At 39.3% G+C, this 21902-nt stretch overlaps 1 protein-coding gene across 2 annotated transcripts in view; it reads left to right on the top strand.

Annotated features, from left to right (window-relative positions):
- DCHS2 (dachsous cadherin-related 2) overlaps positions 1–21902 on the top strand; it is a 256876-nt gene extending 234974 nt beyond the window's left edge. For both annotated transcript variants that reach the window (XM_082727429.1, XM_082727428.1), the window contains 5 exons: positions 2334–2485; positions 11721–11851; positions 13894–14180; positions 15078–15210; positions 17552–21902. In XM_082727429.1, coding sequence (XP_082583555.1) covers positions 2334–2485; positions 11721–11851; positions 13894–14180; positions 15078–15210; positions 17552–20169 — 3321 coding nt within the window. In that variant the 3' untranslated portion in view covers positions 20170–21902. The remainder of the gene's footprint in view (positions 1–2333; positions 2486–11720; positions 11852–13893; positions 14181–15077; positions 15211–17551) is intronic.

Raw genomic sequence — 21902 nt, 5'->3', positions numbered from 1 at the left:
GTTTGTGTGCCCTTCTGATGAGGTCCACTCAGGATCCCCTGAGATCTGGCAACAACATGAGGGATAGATTGAGAGCAGAGGGAGTTCAAGGCAAACACCTATCAGGACATCAGTACAGTCATCCAGGAGAGAGATGAGGGGAAGGTGAGGTCAGGCCGAAGCTGAGGGCCACAAAGAATAAAAATAAGTAGAAAAATATTTTTAATTAATCAGTTAACTTATTCTTAAGCCAGATCTTGAAACCACAAATAGGATTAATTTTTTAATTAATTTTATAAAAGATTTTATTTATTGGGACACCTGGGTGGCTCAGTGAGTTAAGCCTCTGCCTTCGGCTCACATCATGATCTCAGGGTCCTGGGATTGAGCCCCTCATCAGGCTCTCTGTTCAACAGGGAGCCTGCTTCCCCTTCCCCCTTTGCCTGCCTCTCTGCCTACTTGTCATCTCTCTCTCTCTCTCTCTCTGATGAATAAATAAATAAATAAAATTTTTAAAAAAGATTTTATTTATTTATTTGACAGGGAGAGACACAGCAAGAGAGAGAACACAAGCAGCGGGGAGGGAGGGAGAAGGAGAAGCAGGATTCCCACAGAGTAGGGAGCCCAATACGGGACTTGATCCCAGGACCCTGGGATCATGACCTGAGCCGAAGGCAGATGCTTAACAACTGAACCACCCAGGTGTCCCTAATAGAATTAATTTTGGATTAAAATGTAATGCAGACTAAATAATACATCTCCATGGAGAGTGATGCAAGACGTTTGTCTCATTCTCAACACTACTTTGATAATTTACTAAGTAAGTCATCAGCGTCTAAATTTGTTAATGCTAAATCTAAGCTGTTTCATTAATTAAAAATCCTTCTAAAATGAGACTCTCAATAAGATATGAAAAAAAGTCCACGTATGGTGTGTTTTATAGGCAATACTTTAAGCAGGGAAAAACAACAAATTAAAGACTATCATTCACTATACAGAGATTTCTTTCCTGGGGCATGAATCTAAATACAGTTGGAAATCTATTCAAGCAAATTAGAATTTTTTCAAGTCATTTTATTGTACTGTTATTGCGTTTCACAGATATTGCATTCTTTTTTACAAATCAAAGATCTGTGGTGAGAATGCATCCAGCGAGTCTATTGCCACCATTTCTCCAACATTTGCTCACTTTGTATCTGTGGCACCGTTTGTAATTCCTACAGTATTCACACTTTTTCATTATTATTCTATTTGTGATGGTGTTGGTGGTCAGTGGTTTCTTCAGATGGAATCTATACCTGGTGAAGATGCTGCAAAAATCTTTGAAATGAGAGCAAAGGATCTAGAATATTCCATAAACTTAGTTGATAAAGCAGCAGCAGCAGGGTGTTAGAGGACTGGCTCCAATTTCGAAAGAAGTTCTTCTGTGGGTAAAATGATACCAAACAGCAACACACGCTGCAGACAAATTGTTCATGAAAGGAACAGGCAATCAGTGTGGCAAACTTCACAGCTGTCTTATTTTGAAAAATTGCCACAGCCAACCCAACCTTCAGCAGCCACCTCCATGGTCTTCAGGAGCCACCAACATTGAGGCAAGACCCTCAGGTCATGACTCACTGAAAGCTCAGATGATGGTTAGCACTTTTTAGCAGTCGAGTATTTTTAAATTAAAGTATTTTTTCTTTTTTTAAGATAAAAGGGATGCTGTTGCATACTTTAAATAGATGACAGTATAGTGTAAAACCTTTATATGCCCTGGGAAACAAAAAAAAAAATTCATTCGACTTGCTTTATTACAATATTTGTTTGATTTTGGTGGTCTGCCAGTGAATCCGCAGTATCTCTGAGGTGTGTCTGTATTTTTGCCTCTTGCTTAAAACTATAGTTCAAAACATGCGTGATGCCTACAGAAAGTTAATTGGAAGTCCTTTCTTTCTTTTTTTTTTTTTTTAAAGATTTTATTTATTCACTTGACAGAGAGATCACAAGTAGGCAGAGAGGCAGGCAGAGAGAGAGAAGAAAGGAAGCAGGCTCCCCACTGTGCACAGAGCCCGATGCGGGGCTCAATCTGGGATCATGATCTAAGCTGAATGCAGAGGCTTTAACCCACTAGCCACCCAGGCGCCCCAATTGGAAGTCCTTTCAATGAGCCTGCAGAACACTTTGTGCACCTATTACCTGCTATATTATAAATGTTAGCCTCAGTCATTTGTTGCCATTCCTCTGGTCATTGTTTCTAAAGGGTGTTTGGCAAAATCCGTGATTCTTTCATCATACATTTGTCTAAAAAAGAGTCTTAATCCATCTCACAGAGTCAGTCCTTATCTAACAGAAGAGCGGCTTCCTCACAGGTATTTGCTACAGACCTGGACAGTGGGATGAACGGCCTGACTGAGTACTCCATTGTCTCCGGCAACCAAGGGGAAGCGTTCCACATTGACGCGCGGAGTGGTGTGGTCACAGCAAACGCAGTTCTAGATTACGAGCTCACCAGCTCCTACAGGTCTGTCCCAGATTCAGATCCATTCACTCTGTATTCTGCTTGTTTCGGACAAAATTGTTATAAACTATTGCTTTGGCCAAGCCTTTCTGCTGTGTAAGCTTTGTTGTAAAATGTGTTGCCCTTTGATCCAGCTTATGGTCACTCTTCCCATACACTGAAGGAGTCTTAGGAAGTATTTGCTATTTGGAAAAGGTGACTACACTAGAACATTAAGGGCCCCTGTTGTTCTTAGCTTTTATGACTTTTTGATGCTATTAAGTACTAAAGAAGAGACATAAAAAAGGACAGTATTTGCAAAATGCCTACTGAACAACAGACCACTCTGCAATTGTTTGTTGTTCTTGTTTTTAAAAATAGTGAAGTCTGAGTGACATTTCTCTTTTTAATTCTTTACTCAGTTTTGTGGACGAAAGTACAACCTTGTCATCAGGTCCTTATTGCACTCCTGTGTCCTGACAGGAATGATCTGTTGAAGCACACATTTAACACTAAATATATTTTTGTCTAGAGTTTAAGGTGTCCAGAATTATGTGGAATTCTACAAGACAGAGAACAGCGGTGTTGCAGGTCTTCCAGTTATTTTAAAAAGTCAGCACTTCAGAAGTCTAGCTATACATACAGATATATTTACAGTATCACGGTCTGTAAAAGAAAGAGGAAAAGACTCTAAGGAACGAAACATGTCCGGGAGCGGGGATTACCTCAAACATGGTGGCCCAGCCTTCCATCGACTACCACCATCCTTTGTCAAGAGAACGTGGTTTCTCTGTGAGGACCCCTGAGGAGAGAACCCTAACTGTAGGGGTGAGGTGGGGAAACAACAAGGTCCACGCACTGCGGGGTTTATTTTTCAGGCCTGTTGGAGTCAAGGCCACCCATACACTGGGATGACTTCAGAAAGAAAACCTAAGCAACTCCACCTTGTCTGTCTCTAGAGAAGTGGTTGCGGGGGAATCTGAGGACAGAGACTTGGCTTTCTCATTTTGTATTTCCATATATTAGTGTCCTGTTTTTGTATGTTCTTCCAAAAGGCCTTGCACATTCAGAGGCGCCTTTAATACTTCCGGTCGTCTTCTGAGGAAGCCGAGTTAGGCATTCCCACCTCCTCTGCTAAGACAACTGACACAGGACCCAGATCCATTTAGTGACCCAACAGAGGCTCAGGCCCCAGTGTTCTGATGTGGACTCACCCTGTTTCCACTGTACGAGCTACAGAGCAGAGCTTCTACATAGGGGAGAAGCAAGCAGACAAGAGACCTGAGTGCCAGCGATCTCTCAGGCCAGACTGCTTTCATGTTTAATGAAGAAAGGGCAGTAGATGCGTGGGGCTGAGCGGCGAGAGTCAATTGCAGTGGGATCTGTGAGAGGGCGGACTGGATTAATTAACCTCTGAAAACTTTCCGGCTCTACAAAGTGTTCTGTTTCGTTCTTTTTGTTTAATATATTTCAAAATATGACTTCAAAAGCATTTTAAAAGTTTAAGACCTTACCCTGTATTAACGAGTAGGATTTTTGGGGGTAATATTTTAATGTAATCAATGGTTATGATGCTTATTGTATGAATATATTAAAACCGGCCGCCTAAACATGTTAAAACCAATTGCAGCTACATTGTTTCTTCAGCCACCTTAAGCAGAAAGCCCTTTTACTCTCTGGTAGATGACTGCACGTCAGTCTCAGCCTACTCCCACCGGAGTGGCTACAAATTCAGAGATTATCAGAGGTCTGCTGCGTTCCAGGAACTAAGCACTTCCGGATTATAATGGCTTTCTGTCCTAATGTTCTTCTTACTCAATGGAGCCTAATTAGCAATTAAACCGGACTCCTTTAAGCTTTTTCCTATTTGCGTCACTGTTTCAGTGTTCCCAACATCTGAATTGGTCCCCCTATTTAAAAGCGCCTCTCTCCAATTCCCCGTGAGGAAGAGAAGCAGGAGCTGAGAGAATTTTAACTCTACACACACTGCCACAGAGAGACACCGAGACAGACAGACAGACATACACACACACACACACACACACACACACACAGTCTCCACCAGCACCAAGACAAGGAAATATTTTAAACGTCCTGCCTATTCACGGTCTTCCCTTCCTCCACTCCCTTGTGGCTTCTCTTCTCTTTAGTGTCTTCCCTAATATTTCAAACAGTGGGAAATACAGGATGATTGTCTCCTAGTCCCCTTCATCATTGGGGACGCTTGGGAAATGGTATCATTCTGCTTTTAACTTTACTTTTGAAGGATTGCTATTTTGTCCAATTGAAGAAAATATTCCCAATTCTAACCCTCTGTTTTACAATATAAAATGAGGGGGGGTAAATTTTAAATTCTGATTATAGTCAATAAATTCGATAATCTTTAGACCACATTTTAAAACCACATGTAAGAAAAATCAGGGGGGAGGTGATACCCAACTCTAAAATAGGCCTTAAGTTCTATCTGACTGACATTTCTGAATTTTAAAAACTGTTTACTAAGTGTGAGTCCAGGGATGTAGAGACTCATGCAAGTGTTATTGTGTTTAGGGAACTCAAAAAACAAGAGCCATTATAGCCCATGGCAGGCGGCATATTAATAATCACAGTAGTTGCCATTTATAGAGCTGCTTTATATGTTGAATTCTCATAAAAGATTAAGATTTACAGAAAGAGGAAATTAAAGTTCAGAGGCTAAAGCTGTTTGCCAAGAACACACAGCTAGTAAATGGGAGAAGTGATGGGACTTTTGCCCATGTGAGTGGTCCTAGTAGGACTTCCTGTTGTATATTGTGAATGTATCTGCCAAGGGCCTATCTGTGTCTTTATGAAACATGAAACAGGGAAGAAAAACTTTAGACAAGTAAGAGTTAAGTTAGAGCTTTAAATATTCAATTTCTGTAACATAAATAATCAAGTTCAAAGAGCATTTGTTGCCAGGAGCAACGCTAAACTCAGACTCTCTACTGATAGCTCATTATGACCATGAGAGAAATACTGAGAAACAGTTCTGTATACAAGGTAGAAAGTTGCCTGAGATGTTCATTATCTTTTCCAAAATACATGACTTATCAATAGCAGAGCTGGCATTGTAGCCTCGTTCTGTTGACTCTCCATGAAAAGAATAAAAAACTTTTGGGCTCAAAGCAGGAAAGTCCTGGATACTCAAAAGTATTTATAAGGTGCATTTGGAAGTAACAAGTGACACAGTGCACCTGAGAAGCACCTGAGTGTGGGGTAATGAAAAAGAGGCTGGGGTTGTGGAGGAATAGGAGGAATATGGCCAAAGGTACAAAGTTTCAGTTATAAGATAAATAAATGCTGGATATGTATTCTCTAACACGAAGACATCATTAACACTGCAGTGTGGTATAGTTAAGATTTGGTAAAAGAGTAATTTTAAGGGGCACCTGGGTGGCTCAGTGTGTTAGGCATCTGCCTTCGGGTTGGGTCACGACCCCAGAATCCTGGAATGGAGCCCCACATCAGGCTCCCTGCTCACCAGGAAGTCTGCTTCTTCCTCTCCCTCTGTTCCCCTGCTCATACACTCTCTCACTCTCTCTCTATTTCAAATAAAATAGAGTAGTTTTAAGAGCTTTCATCACAAGAAAAAATCATTTCTCTCTTTGTATCTGTATGAAATGATAGATGTCAACTTCTTGTGATGATAATTTCACGATATATGTAAGTCCAAACATTGTTATACACTTTAAACTTACACAGTAGTATATGTCAGTAATACCTTAGTAAAACTGGAAGCAAACTTATGATGATCTGCAAAACAAAAAAACCCAACAACAACAAAAAAAGAGGCTGATAGGTCGCAGGCATATGCCATAGGATGGAAATTGCACTTGATTTGGTAAGCCATATAAAAGTCGAAGCAATTGAGTGCATGTTAAGATCTTTATTTTTAAAAGACATCTAGTTCCATCAGAGAAAGACAACTATCATATGATCTCCCTGATATGAGGAAGTGGTGATGCAACATGGAGGCTTAAGTGGGTAGGAGAAGAATAAATGAAACAAGATGGGATTGGGAGGGAGACAAACCATAAGTGACTCTTAATCTCACAAAACAAACTGAGGGTTGCTGGGGGGAGGGGTTTTGGGAGAAGGGGGTGGGATTATGGACATTGGGGAGGGTATGTGCTTTGGTGAGTGCTGTGAAGTGTGTAAACCTGGTGATTCGCAGACCTGTACCCCTGGGGATAAAAATATATGTTTGTAAAAAATAAAAAAAATAAAAAAAAAAAGACATCTAGTAACAGATGCATTGCTAAACAGAGGACCAGCGTCAGACAGATTAGTTAAACTAGATGAAGCTGTGAAAGGTCTGCTAATGAAGATGAAGCAGTAGGGGATGGAAGGAGGGAACATAGTTACTAATTGATTCAGGTATGGAGTCCATAGGAACCCGGTCAATAGTCAGATTTATCCAACAAGGAAAGATACAGAAAATTTCTTCATAGGAAAGGCAGGAATTGGAATTGCTGTTGGAATGGGGATTGGGATTGAGATTTTTTTCTGGGCATTTTGAGCTTCAAGGGCTAGTGCGAGAACAGAAGTTCAGACATTCCTTAGGCAGTTAAAATACTGATCCGGAGCCCAGGAAAGAGGTCTTCATCCAAGATTTAGATTTCAGATTCATCCAGGGAAAATATATAAAATGGAATTACCTAGGGAAAGTCCACAAGGTGAGAACTGGGAGGATTATCACTACTTGAGGATCAACCGGGCAAATAGAAGCCAATGGAATATGTTGAGGGAATAAAAGGAATAGAACCTGGAAGAGATGGTCGTGGGAACCACAGGGAGAGGTTGGACTACATAAAGGAAAAAGGTTTCAAAGTGTGTTTGGATTAGAATCCACTAGAAGTGTTCCTTCTTTTAAGGAGCTGAGGAGATCTTGTATTTCCACAAGCTCTTTCTCAATCTTTCTGCTTTTCCATAGCATCTCATTTTTGTTTCGTGCCTGCATTGCCTTCTGATAGCTCTCTGAGGACATTAATTAGAAGTGTTTTTATATTTTCTTTTATTGTTTTAAGATCTCTGTTTCTCTCAGATTTATTTTTTTCTTTGTTGGTCCTGAACTACTTTTTTTTTTTTAATTAAAAAATTTTTTTGAATTTTATCTACTTTTATTTTTTTTAGTGAATAATTTTTTTTATTTATTTTCAGCATAACAGTATTCATTATTTTTGCACCACACCCAGTGCTCTATGCAATCCGTGCCCTTTCTAATACCCACCACCTGGTTCCCCCAACCTCCCATCCCCCCTCCCTTCAAACCCCTCAGATTATTTTTCAGAGCGCATAGTCTCTCATGGTTCACCTCCCCTTCTAATTTCCCCCAACTCCCTTCTCCTCTCTAACTCCCCTTGTCCTCCATCTGCACTTCTTTTTCATGTTGGAGGCTTTCTGTAAGTAACTAACAATCCTCGTTTCTGAGTGAGGCGATAGCAAAGTCATCAGAATCCCTGATGGGCTCTCAGAGCTGTTGACCAGAAAGGAATTTGACTACTCTGCAGAACGAAAGACAAATGGCAGTATAGAGAGTTCTTTTTTTTTTTTTTCCTTTGGGAGGGGCTTTCATTTCTCCAGGGGCAGACCCTCAATATTAATTACTCTGAGGATTAAAATCAGACAGTCTTTTGCCTGGGAGTGAAGAGTAGTGGGTAAAGGGAATTGATTGTTCTGTATTTTGAGTTTAAAATAATTGTCAGGCTATTTTTAGTTCAATATCTCACCCCACCCCTTGTCATGTCTTATGTCTGTCTTTGGTTACGTGGGGGCAAGTCCGTTCCCCACTCATCCTTATCCAAATGTATTTCAGTCTGTGGTTTCCTGTTACCCACTGATCTGTGACCATTCCCAAATCTGCTTGCATTTTCCAGAAATTTGTTGAAACTTCTCACTACCTCCACCCACCAAAATCTTCTCCCATTTTCTGTTAGCCTTATGTACATATACCTTATTTTAAATTCTTCTGCTCTCATTACTGTAGAATCTCAGGAGGAAGAAGAGATAAAACCTGTGTAGTTTTAGCCAGAAGTCATAGCTCTTCATAGGTGTTTCTGATGTTAGATGATATCTTGATTGTCTTAGAAATTCAGAGAGAACATGTAATTCTGGGTAGACATTTCAGATATTGTTGAGAGGAAGTTTTGAAAAACCCCCTTCCACCTTTGGTATTTATTAAGGCAATCAGAAAGGATACTGACTGGTCAAGGTCCCCTCTAAAGTTTAAGGTGATAAAAGAAGTTTCCTGTGGTTGGTCGAATAGGAGAAATATGGTCTGAATTAGAATGGGCCAGTTCTAAATCTGGCCAATTTCATTTATAATCTCCGCTGATGTACTAATAAGGGCAGCTGTTCTGAAACTTGGAGCCAGTTGGACTGGTTACAACCAATAGTTTTACAAAAACTGCCAAGGAGCCATCATAGAAAACTTCAGGTCTCACAGAAGTGAAGCGTAGAATCTTCGTGGATCTGCCTTCCTAATTTTTCATCTCTTCCTCAAGCTATTGAGGAACTGTTTACTTGTCTTTTTATTTTGAAACTGAATTGTACATTTTCCTCTGTATTAGAGATTCTCAATTTTTTAAGTTGACTTAGCATATATATATATTATATAGAGAGAACATGTAATTCTATATTCATATGTAAATATATGAATATAGTTGAGTTAGGCATATATATTTCAGCTGACTTAAGCTCATCATTTTAAGTTGACTTAGAACCCCTGACACTGTACCGCGGCAAAAACCCGGGTGATTGCAGCTATAGCAGAATTGACAGACCCATAACTTTGATGACCTGGCCAAGCTTTTAGTATGACACTGGGGAGGGGCAGGCTGTGGAGGCAGAGAATGTTATGATTTGTTTATTTTTAGTAAAATATTTCCATATGTACCTGACTTATGTTCATGCTAACAAAACAAACTTTCCACAGGGAATTAATCCTAAACTCAGAAGTGTGAAATTCAAGTAGTGGCTTTACTGATGTCCCAGCTCTGATAGCATAGAAAGCAGCCTGTGTGCTCCACGAATAGTATATAAACAGGGATTATTTGCTATTAAGTGATATTTAAGCCAAGAAAGAGTTGATGCTTATTTTACATCACTTTAAAATGTAAGATTGGAAAGATTGACCACTCCTCAGGTAAGCTAAGGAAAAAGAAAGTAGAAATGTGTCAAATTCCAAGACTCAGTTTCTTAAAGGATAGTATCAACCATGCGCTAAGACTAAAACCACTTATGAGGTAAAGATTGTCTTCTGATGGACAACTCGTGTTATTGTAGTGTTTAGAGGGGAGTGGAAAGCTAATGGTTATACTTTAGGGCATGATAGATGCATGTAAGAGAGGCATGTTGAAAATACATACTGGAACTCAGACTGTTGAGCACAGGTTTTCCAGTTAACTAAGACCTGGACTTAAATCCTGGTTGCCATATAATACCTCATAATTTCAGATAAATCTTGAGAAACCATCCCTCAGCATATATGTGTTTTTTTTTTTTTTTTAATCAAGTAAGATAACTCACCTGCTCTCAAGAGACAGAAAAGACAAGGAGAGGCAGATAATCAGTCAGTAAGAACAAAGAGTGATGACTGCTGTGTCAGAAGATTCCAGGCAGAAGCCAAGTCATTGGAGGTCATGTAGCTCAAGGCCTGGACTGCCTCTTATGGACATGAAGAGCCAAGGAAAAGTTCTCAATAGGGAAGTCCAGTTTTCAATTCAGGATGTTGGATGGAGCAGTTGAGTTGTGGTGGTGGGGTGGGGTGTGTGGGGAGATCGATAGATACAGATGAGACTTGCAGTAGGGAGATTGGTGAACAAATATTCCAGATGGGAAAGGATATAATAAAGATGGAACATTCCAGGTCAAGATGATGAGAGGATGAGGTTACAGAGACTAACTTATCTTGGTTTGCCCAGGACTGTCCTCATTTAAAAACAAAAACAAAAAACCTTAGAAAGTCCCATGTCCCAGGAAACCCTTCAGAACTGGGCAAAGCAGGATGGTTGATCAGCCTATCTGAGGCTCTGAAGGCAGGACTGAAATGGTTGGGAACACTGGTCCAAGTGTAATTAAGAGGAGAAATCTGAAAGACTCACAATGACTTGGGTTTTGGAAGGTTGGTGACAGAAATGGAGAAGTTGAAGACACTAAGAAGGTTTTGAATTTAGTTGCTAGAGATAGTTATACCATCATCCAAGAGAGATAAAATCACTGCATGTAAATTCTTTCAGATCGTGGCCTTTTCCCCTACTCTATAGTTCTAGCCAGTCATTCATTTTGTATCTGTATTAATCATGCAATATCCTCTCTTAATTCTATAGTTTCTATCAATTTTGAGTTTGGATCTAAAAAGAATATCAATACAAAGCAATCTCTTCATGGCTTTATCTTTTGTTGTACAGTAAAATGGAAATATATAGTAATATCCAGGCCATGCATGGTAGGGTGGAGGCCATCTACTTATCCAAAGAATGGGTATTGGTGTTTGTACTTTTTTAAGTTGTCCTTGGTAGGAAAGACTAAATTCTACAGTCTGTCTCCAGAAACTGCTCATTTATTTTAAATGCCACATGACCCTTTGGTGTCTTGCTGGATTTGATGCTCTTAATCCGTCAAAAATAAATAAATTTCAGGCTACCATACTTTTTTTTTAATATCTCTCTTTTTTTTTAAATTTCTTTTCAGCATAACAGAATTCATTGTTTTTGCACCACACCCAGTGCTCCATGCAATACATGCCCTCCTTAATACCCACCACCTGGCTCCCCTAACCTCCCACCCCTCACCCCTTTAAAACACTCAGATTGTTTTTCAGGGTCCGTAGTCTCTCATGGTTACCATACTTTTTTGAAAAAGATTTTATTTATTTATTTGAAAGCGAGAGAGAGTGAGTGAGAGAAAGAACACAAGCTGGTGGGTAGGGTGAGGGTCCAGGGAGGCAGTAGGAGAAGCAGACTCCCTGCTGAGTAGGAAGCCAGACACGGGTCATGACCCTGGGATCATGACCTGAGCCGAAGGCAGCTGCTTAACCAACTGAGCCACCTAGGCATGCCCAGGCTACCATTCTGATGAGATAAATTTTTAAATGATGCCATTTAGTAGAAGCTAGGGGAATAAATAAAAGTAGCGAATCAGCTCATTTTTTTAGTTTCCAATGGAATATTTGATACATGTGTTGTTTTTCGAATTCTCTGGATAATGGATTACATTTCTTCTTTCTTTTCCAAACCAGCTTGATTGTGCAAGCCACAGATAAAGGGATGCCCAGGCTTTCTGGTACAAGTGTGATCAAGATACAGGTGACTGATATAAATGACAATGCCCCAGCTTTTCTCTCCTCTGAAGCAGTGGAAATCGCAGAGAGTAAGTATGCCGATTTGGAATCATGGTGTTATCTTGTATAATATCATCTACCAGACAAGCGTTCTGTTCAATATAAGTACTAATCCTTACAAACCATGTAACATGGACAGCTTCTGTCTTCATCTTACAAAGAATAGAAAATGGATGGTCAGAAGTTAAATATCAGATGTTAAAGACGTTAAATGTTGAGGCTGGGATTTGCCTTTAAGCCTTAGGAGGCCGGTTCCTCAGACTCAACCTGTCATTCCCCACAGCTGCTTTTGTGTATACGGATAGTTCTCAAAAACAAAATGTACTCCATCAAGAAGCATACTTTGTTGACTATGGTGATCATTCTAAAGCTCGTCTGACAAGAAGCAATGTCCTTAGACTGATAATTCTGTCGGTCTTTGTGGTATACGACTGGCAAGTAATGAGTGAAGGGATGCTCACTGCAAAGTCATTGCTTTCCTCTAGTGTAAACTCAACTTCAGCATTTACAGAAAATTTTTTTTTCTTTTTTAAGAAAATTTTTTTTTCTTTTTTAAAAAATTTTATTTATTTGTCAGAGAAAGAGAACACAAGCAGGCAGAGAGGCAGGCAGAGCGGAGGGAGAAGTGGACTCCCCACTGAGCAAGGAGCCCCATGTGGGACTCGATCCCAGGACCCTGGGATCATGACCTGAGCTGAAGGCAGCGGCTTAACCAACAGAGCCACCCAGGTGTCCCTACAGAAAAATTTTAATCACATTAGCGGTAGAGGTAGAAAATTCAAAATTTTACACAGTATGCTAATGAATCCCAGTTGGGTCCCTGGGCTGTGTGACTCCATCGTCTGCAATCCCAAAGTTTGACCACAGTCAGTGGCTATGATGGTAAATCCAACCCAACTCTATGATTGAAATTTGCAAAAAGTGCTGGCCCCTTTCTTGGCCTCTTTCCTTTCCCTCTCAGTACCCAGCTTATTCCTAAGATGTTTCTAAGATTTTAGGGTGTTCAGTTTCCAAAGAAACTGCCACTCACAGAGGCATATATTTGTAGATGTATAGGGATATTTACAAATACTCTAAAATATTCTACAAAGAAAAAATTCTCCAGTTGTGGCTCTCACTCATTTGATATACTTCCATTTGCTTTTACTGAAGGTACTGTTCTTAACCACGGCGCCTTAGCATCAAAATGCAACAGTGTTCTCAACACATCACAAGAACAAAGGGCAAAGATCAAAACACATACTGAATAGGGTAAAGGAGTGGTTGATGCATCCAGAATGTTCAAGCCTGAAATATGAAAATTACATGAGTCTCATGTATAGGGAAACTGTTCTGAGTATCTTGACATCTTCTCTCCACCTGTACCCATACTTGTAAGCTTAAAAGCGAGGTTTATTTTATGAAGTTCAGACTAAAGAACAAATGTAGTATGTTAGGCATTTAGCATGCCATCTATTTTGTGACTTTGGGGTGGTGAATAATATTAGAGATTTATTTTTATCACTAGCATGATGTATATTTTGTCTTTCCATAGTCTGGATAGTTTTGATAAATTTCCATAGTCTATGCCACCCCAAATGCAGTAATTTTACAAAAATAAGTATAAGGAACCAAGTATTTCTAACTTATTATACACATATTGTCATTTAAATTAATGCTTGTTTCAAAATTGTATGCTTTATATTAATGTTTTGAGTAATAACCTTCTTCCCACCCATATCCTTCACGAATATATGATTTTAATACAGAAACTACATAAGAGAAATAAGTGGCTCAGAATGTCTTTTGGTCCTGGAATGGTCTTGCATGCATATGATAAAAAATGCAATATAAAAATCAAATATACCCTACCTCCTCAATTCCCTACCCAGTGGTAAATTTTCACTTTATTGGGCTCATAAATTCTTCAGAGTTTTTGTTCAGCTCGTAATGAGCTTTGTATTAGAAATCGTGCCAAGAAACAGCAAATCATGTTGGACTTGAAGTTAAAATGTTTGGATGGAACTATTAAAGAAAAGTGTTTCAAAGGATGGATTTTAATGGAGGCTGACATTGGTCATGACTATTGCAGATTCTTTGCCTGGTGCCGTTGTGACTCAGATATCAGTTCATGATGGGGATTTGAATCCAGCTTTCATCTTCAATTTTGCCAAAGACAGTAATCCTGGAACCAAGTTTGCTATTGATCGGAATACTGGAGCAGTGGTGCTAGTGAAAACACTGGATTTCGAAGAAGTTACTGAATATGAGCTGTTCATCCAAATTTCGGATACTGTGCATGAAACAAAGGGAATGCTCACTGTCCGTGTGGTGGATGTCAATGATAACCCACCTGTATTTTCTCAAGATTCTTACCAGGTAAAGGGCCTCAGGAGATGCTGAAAGTGTAATCAAAGTAGAAAAGAATAGGGAATACTGTAACAGTGTTGATGGACTGTGTTGTCAACCAGTGTTTACAAACTGATTTAGGTAGTCAGTAGCCACAGGTTTTAGTGCCTTAGTTGATGCTGAGGGTTGTATATTCAATATTCTGGAGCTGTGGTAGGTACATATGGAAGGAAAGAGCTCATTCATTTCAGTTTCTTACAGATGTATAGCATCTTTTTTTTTTTCTTTTTTAGTTTGTAGATATTGGAGTCCAGCTGTCCATAGCAATCAGAACTGGTCTAATATTTGCAAAGGTATCAGACAATATGGTGGTCAGGATTATCAGCACTTAATTTGGGAAGACTCTTTCTTTCCTTGACATATTTTTGGAATATACTGATAAAAATTTTGCAGAAACAAATCATGAACAAAATTGTAAAGTGGAAATTTTATTTTTTTAGAACTTAGTGTATGTTTATGAAAGTCAGGACAATAATAGCCTTCAACTAAGTACTTGGAAATGGGCTTCAAGACTTCTGAATGTAGCAAATGCATGGGTTCAGCATAAACACAGAAGGGAAACTAAACTAGGTAATGATCCTCTGTATGTAATACTGCAGTAGTGGTCTTATTAACTATCCTCTACCAGGCAGAACTAATTTAGATGGATTTCTTTTCCATAATAAAAACCAAAACTAAATGAAAATTTTTTAACTTTGTTTTTCTGAATCTGGGAGTACAAAATAACGTTTTAATATATCAACTCTATAAATTACTATGTGTGTTTTCCAGAAGTAAAATGAATGCAATGGTTTTATTTTCTGGCCCTGTTCTTGAAAATATCTCTAACCTGTAAGCACAAGGCCCCTTTCTCTCTTTTTCCTTCAGGTCACTGTTCCTGAATCAGTGCCTCTGGGGTACTCAGTGCTGACCGTGTCAGCCACTGACCTAGAAAGCAATGAGAACATTTCTTACAGAATCCTTTCCTCTTCTAAGGAATTTTCAATTGATCCAATGAATGGTGAGTTATTTATTGTGGCTTTAGGTGTCTGTAGCCTTCAACTAGTGTCTGTAGGTTTGAGATACAAGGTAGAAGCCTGAAATAATCTTTTCCAAATGCTCCTGAAATGTTTCCACCTCACCTCTCTGGAATTATAGATGCCACCCTTCTTATTTCTCTTCACATCGAATGCTGTGGTAGCAAATCCTGGTGTTATTTCTCTTCTCCAACATCTTAATGGCTGGAAAGCAAAATTATGTGCTGGCAAATGCACAGAACTTCAGAGAACCCGATGTAGTAAACACCCAGCTCATCAGTCCAACCAAGGACAGTTTAGGTAATTATCCTGGGCCTCAACAAGAATCAAAATGAAGGCAAAGGGATTAATTTAGTACTGAGGACTTCGTGTTACAAGAGCGTGGAAGTTTTTTTTTTCCAAGCCAAGTATATTAAGTTCAGTAATAGCATAATACAGTCAATAAGGACAGAAAAATTGAGCAGAAAACTATGTAAGCATCTCTACTAAGAACACTTATTGTGGTATTCCAGTTTATTTGATGGCTTCCAAGTGTCTTTATATTTTTATCAGAAAGCAAGTCATTGTGGTGATGAAATGCATTTAGACAAGTGATTTCAGATTAGAACACTTAAGAACTGCATAGAGAAAGCATACCAATGGATAGATAGTAAAAGTTAAATTTGATATGATATTATGATTAGCAAAACATTGTCCCTAGCAGAGCACACTCTAGAAAAGAATAGGGCCTGGGACCTGTTACACCATGTGTTCCCCATCTCTGCATACCATTGCATTATTTCATAAGTGAGAGCTGATTTAAAAATGAATCTCAGGACGATGGATGGTAAGTAGACTTACTGTGGAGATCACTTTGCAATATATACAGATGGCAAATCACTAGGCTGAACACCTGAAACTAACACAATATTATATGTTAATTATATCTTAATTAAAAAAATTACCTCAGGATTTCCCCAAAGAAGAATTTAATCACAGAATACTGGTAGGAGGCCCATGGAGTGTTCCAAAAGGGAGAAGTAGGTCATGTCACCACACAGCCTGTGGGTGAATGCTAAAGTATAGATAGAAACATTTCAGATATTTGGCTCTTCTTTTGTCCTCCCTTTCTTTTTTGGAGGGTCGGGGGTGGGAGATGTATATGTGCTCAGATGGCATCAACTGCTCTCCTGGCCACAGCCCATCAGAGTGTGTGAGGTGGTCACTCTGAGCACTTAATTTAATGTAGCATCTTGAATTATTAATTAGCTTTGCAATGAGATATTGATTCAGATGTTTTTAAAACATTAAATGGGGGCACCTGGGGGGTACAGTCAGTTAAGAGTACAACTCTTGATTTCAGCTCAAGTCATGATCTTATAGCCATGAGATGGAGCCCACATCATGCTCCATTCTCAGTGTGGAGTCTGCTTGAGATTTTCTCCCCTTCTGCCCCTCCCCCTCCCCTCTCCCTCTCCCTCTCTCTCTAAAAATAAATACATCTTTAAAAAAACATTAAATGTTATTAGATCAATTTAGTTCATGGTGAGACTCTGATTATGTATTTCTATATTTAAAAATAATAAAATGGGGGCGCCTGGGTGGCTCAGTGGTTTGGGCTGCTGCCTTTGGCTTGGGTCATGATCTCAGGGTCCTGGGATCGAGCCCCGCATCGGGCTCCCTGCTCCGCAGGAAGCCTGCTTCCCTCTCTCTCTCTCTCTGCCTGCCTCTCTGCCTACTTGTGATCTCCGTCTTTCAAATAAATAAATAAAATCTTAAAAAAATAATAATAAAATGTATTAAATGTTTTTCATTTAAGGGAAATCCACTTGCTGAATTAACAAAAAGCTTTAGGAAAGACACCTCCATAATTAAGCAATAGTTGTAACTCAGTATTATCATATATACTATCTTCATTTGATTAGAGTGAATGTCAACCAGTATTTCCAGAATCAATATCTTTATGTTAGAATGTCTCTATACATGTGTCTATGATAGTAGAATAGGATATAGATTTTTCAAATAAGAATACGTTTTCTTTAAAAAAAGGTAATGGGGCAGCTTATTACAAAAATAAAGTTAAGAGACATTTTCAGCAAAGTCATCTTCAAGTGACACATATATTTAATAGAATGAATGTCAGGAGTATTATTTCTGGATCTGAAGTGTTACAAAAGCATAACTATAAAAATTTAAAATTCCTATTTGGATTTACTTTTGATTGTAACTTAAATAACAAATCTGGCAAATAACTAAACATATTAGTAAATATTTGATAAATGTTTGCTGACAACCTGGGTCCAGAGAATTTAAATTGGCATTAAAATGCTATGTCTTGTTTTTCAGGCACAATATTTACTATCAATCCCATATTACTTCTGGACAAAAAATCAACAATTCAGTTTCTTGTGGAGGCCAGTGATGGTGGAATTCCTGACCTGAGGGCTCTTACCTTAGTAGAGGTAGAAATAAAAGATATGAATAATTATGCTCCTGAGTTTGCTGTAGAATATTATAATCTCAGCTTGAGGGAAGATGCTCAAATTGGAGGCACACTTGTCACATTTTCAACCATTGACCATGACTGGACCCGTGAAAATACACATGTTGATTATTCCATCATCAGTGGTAATTCACAGAACAATTTCCATGTGGAAACTAGTTTCATTCATTCGGAATATCCTTATAAGCAAGTTGGTTACCTGGTATTGCTTCAGAGTCTGGATAGAGAAGCAGCTGCCAATCATAAGCTTGTCATTCTCGCATCTGATCATGGCTTCCCTCCATTGAGCTCCACAGCCACTGTAGCAATAGAAGTACTTGATGTCAATGATAATCCTCCCAAATTCAACAGTCTGAAATATCATGCCCATGTCAGGGAAAGTACCCCTCTGGGGAGTCACATCACTACAGTCTCTGCAAATGACCATGATGTGGGTTTGCATGCAGAAATCACCTACCACATCATCTCTGGAAATGAGAAGGGGCATTTTCACTTGGAAGAAAAAACTGGAGTTCTTTATTTGATTAAACCTCTGGACTATGAAGAAACGACAAAATTCACTGTAACTGTTCAAGCTTCAGATGAAGGAAAGAAGCATTCTTCTTTTGCAATTGTGTTTATCAATGTCCAGGATGATAATGACCATGCACCTCAGTTTATGTTCTCAAGCTCAAATTGTGTTGTTCCTGAAAATGTGCCTGTTCTCTCCACCGTATGTTCCGTAAATGCTTTGGATTTTGATGCAGGTCCGTATGGAGAACTGACCTATTCTGTGTTATCGCCCTGTTTGGGCACTCATGAGAGGCCTCATGACCATGATCCCTTTCTCATTGACCCTGTGACAGGGGATATTCACACTCAGCAAGTCCTTGACTATGAAAATGACAATAAATACTGTCTCACAGTTCAGGCAAAAGACAAAGGTGACTCAACAGCCACGTTAACGGTTTGGCTAGATATTGAAGGGATAGATGAGTTTGAACCCGTGTTTACTCAAGATAAGTATTTTTTCAACCTTCCAGAGAAGAATAAAGTGAGACAGCTGATTGGCAGAGTGGAAGCATCCGATGAAGACGCGGGTGTCGATGGAGTCGTGCTGTACTTGCTGGAGACGCCATCTCCTTTCTTTTTAGTGAATAAAACGAATGGAAATATCTATTTGACTGGAGCACCTCTCCTAATAAGAAGTCAGTTCCATGAACGAGACGCCATTGAAATGAGAATCATTGCTCGTAGCCCCAAAGCGGACTCCAGGTTTGCAGTCTGTACAGTTTTTGTGAACATGTCTTCTTTCTTAGAAGGACAGCTCTCAGGAGTATCAGGCTATGGCTTTTCAGTCAGCCTCACAGTTTCCTTTTTAGTGTTTCTGATACTCGTCTTCATTCTAATTGTATTGATTTTAAGACATAAACAAAAAGATGCAGCAAACAATTATGAAGAAAAGAAAACATCGTCCTCCTTAGATATCAGCTTGGGACTGACCACAGAGGGCAGCATGCTCAAACCCTTCCAGAAAACTAAGGAGGGTAGTAACGAGGTGGTTCCTGCAGACACCCTGCCTGAATGGCTGAGCTTAATAAGTATCATGGAAAAGGACATCGTGAATCTGTACAGGCACTCAAACTCCAGTGGCCACTGCTCTGTGGAAGGAGAGACTGCAGAAGATAAGGAAATCCAGAGGATAAATGAGCATCCTTACAGAAAGGATGCTGGCTCAGTCCTCAGTGACCGCGAGTCCAGGGTCCCAGACTCTGGAATCCCAAGGGACTCGGACCAGCTCTCCTGCTTGTCTGGAGAAACTGATGTGGTGGTCACTGCTGAACCAGCAGAAAGCAGCCATGCATTTGACGAAGAAGATCGGGAAGGCTGTGGCACAACCTGTGTTCCAAATAACGTGTTACCCCAGACACTAAAGAAGACAGAGACAAAAGAGAGCATCCAGGCTGATGTCAGGAGAGAGTCCATTTTGATTTCAGATGATCAAGAAGCAAGGTGCGTGGCTCTTCCCACCCAGAGAACCTCTAATCATGATGTAAGAGGCAACTACCTCTGGGATTATCTCCTCAGCTGGGAACCCAAGTTCCAACCTCTTGCCTCGGTATTTAACGATATTGCAAAATTAAAGGACGAACATTTACAGACAACTGGCATTCTTAAAGAGAAGCCTTTGGTTTTCCCACCACCTTTGATTACCGCAATAGCCCAGCCTGGGATTAAAGCAGTTCCACCAAGGATGCCAGCCAGAACCCCAGGGCAAGTGCTTCCCAGATACCCACACTCCCTTCCCTACCATCTCAGTTCTCTGCCTGAAGCCATGACTCCCAGCTTTCCTCCATCTGTTTTCCTGCTGACTACACAGACCCCTGCCATGACCCCACGGTTGTCAAGTGGGGAATCGTCGGGAACACATCTGAGTGGTACATGCCGTGAACTTAAAGCAAAAGATGAAGTTCAAATATAACCTGATTGTGATGTCAAGCACGCATTTACCATTGGTCATGAATGGTTGAGCAAGACATTCTTAAGCTAGCTCTTCGAGATTGGTTAAAATGAAGCCAGGGTTTTCAGAATCTCCTCATTTAAGTTACTCAAATCTCTTACAGCCTTAATGAGAAGTTACCCCTCTCTTTCAACCTTTATGTTTTGCTCTCAGGACTCAAGTTTGTATATAAAATAGTGTATATTCTATCCTATTTGGTTTTCTGAGGACGCCATGAACTAAACTGACTGCCAAAATGTTTCTATGAAAATAAATGGAAAATAAGTATCGTGCAGTCCAGTCACATTACTGCTGATTACATCGCTTTACCTAAAATAGATTAGTAAATACTGAATAAGGAATAAATGTAGGACCAAAATAATGGAGAGAGGAATTGGGGAACGATAAACTTAAATTTTAAAATGAAGCAATTTTCTGTAGATCTGGTTGGTTTAGAGATGTATTTCTCTCCTTTCCCTATACACCACACTTAGGTAGTTTTGGCATAGTTTGAATTTTAATATGGTGTCTTTTGGAAATCTAATGAGAATTTAAGAATGAAATTTGTCTTAACTGTACTAAATAAGAAAATTATTCCTGATTAAGTGAACCAGAAATGTATAATTCCTGACAGAGGGCCAGGATTGATAGCAGCAATAAGTATATGGTTGACCACCACCCAGGACATATTTGTATTTGCTTGGCCTTCTTTACAAACAGAATGATGATTTTTTTTTTTCAATGCTCTGTCTTATAACCTGGTACAGGTAAAGACATTAAGTTTTAAAGATTAACTTGTAGATATTCTTCATATCCTTCTAGACATGGTGACTTTAGGTGTGAAATAATTTATCCATTCAATGTCACTTTTAATAGTTTGCCTAGATAAAATTATGTTATTATCTAATAATAAATTTCATGGAGTAATTTAGCATTATATTTTTAATGAAGATTTTTATATAAATATTTCCACTATAAAAATTAAGAATGGATGTCAGAAGTCTCTCTCCCATTTGTCCATACTCACCTTTAGATTTCACTGTCATTCGATGGAGCAATTTGGCAGCATGGTTAAAAGAAATTGTTTTGTACAGCTACTGTTTTGGATATATAGTGGTGTTGTGTGGTGCTTATGTATGTAATGCTCTTTCCTTCTCCCTGGTGAGCCTAAGGATCCATCAGAGATTCTTATCCCTTTTAGGAAAGCAGAGATGCTGTTGATGGTCTGGAAGTCATCCATGGTAGGCAACATGGCCAGGCTTTGGGGTAAGAGTTTAGGATTCAATGTCCAGTTTAGAAGCATCTGATATGGTTTTCTTTATAGTGTGAGCCTCTGTTGTGGAAATATTTCCTGTATTTTTTCTTCAGTAGGCCTCATATGTATACTTAATTTCTCTTAACTAGAAAACATGGCAGGATGCCATGTTTGATAGTAGGTTTGTAGACAAATAATTCTAAGGCTTCCTATGCTGATTTTATTAATTATATATCTGCTGGTTCTTAGATTGGGAACACATATGTAAAACCACATCAGAATTATGTGAAACATGAAGGTTTTTGGACAAGCCTAGAATCCTAGGGAAAGTCTTTTAGTCATGGAACAGTTCAACATTAAAGGATGGATGCATGTCTCTCCTTTTCTTCACGGCACACAGGGAAGAAGATTTCATGGTTTTCCTTAAAAAAATAAAAATTAATCATTTCAGTGTCCAGTA

Source organism: Mustela nivalis (assembly GCF_964662115.1).
Source record: "Mustela nivalis genome assembly, chromosome: 4".
In the NCBI taxonomy this organism is placed as follows: domain Eukaryota; kingdom Metazoa; phylum Chordata; class Mammalia; order Carnivora; family Mustelidae; genus Mustela; species Mustela nivalis.
This window is presented reverse-complemented; position numbering and strand designations above follow the sequence as displayed.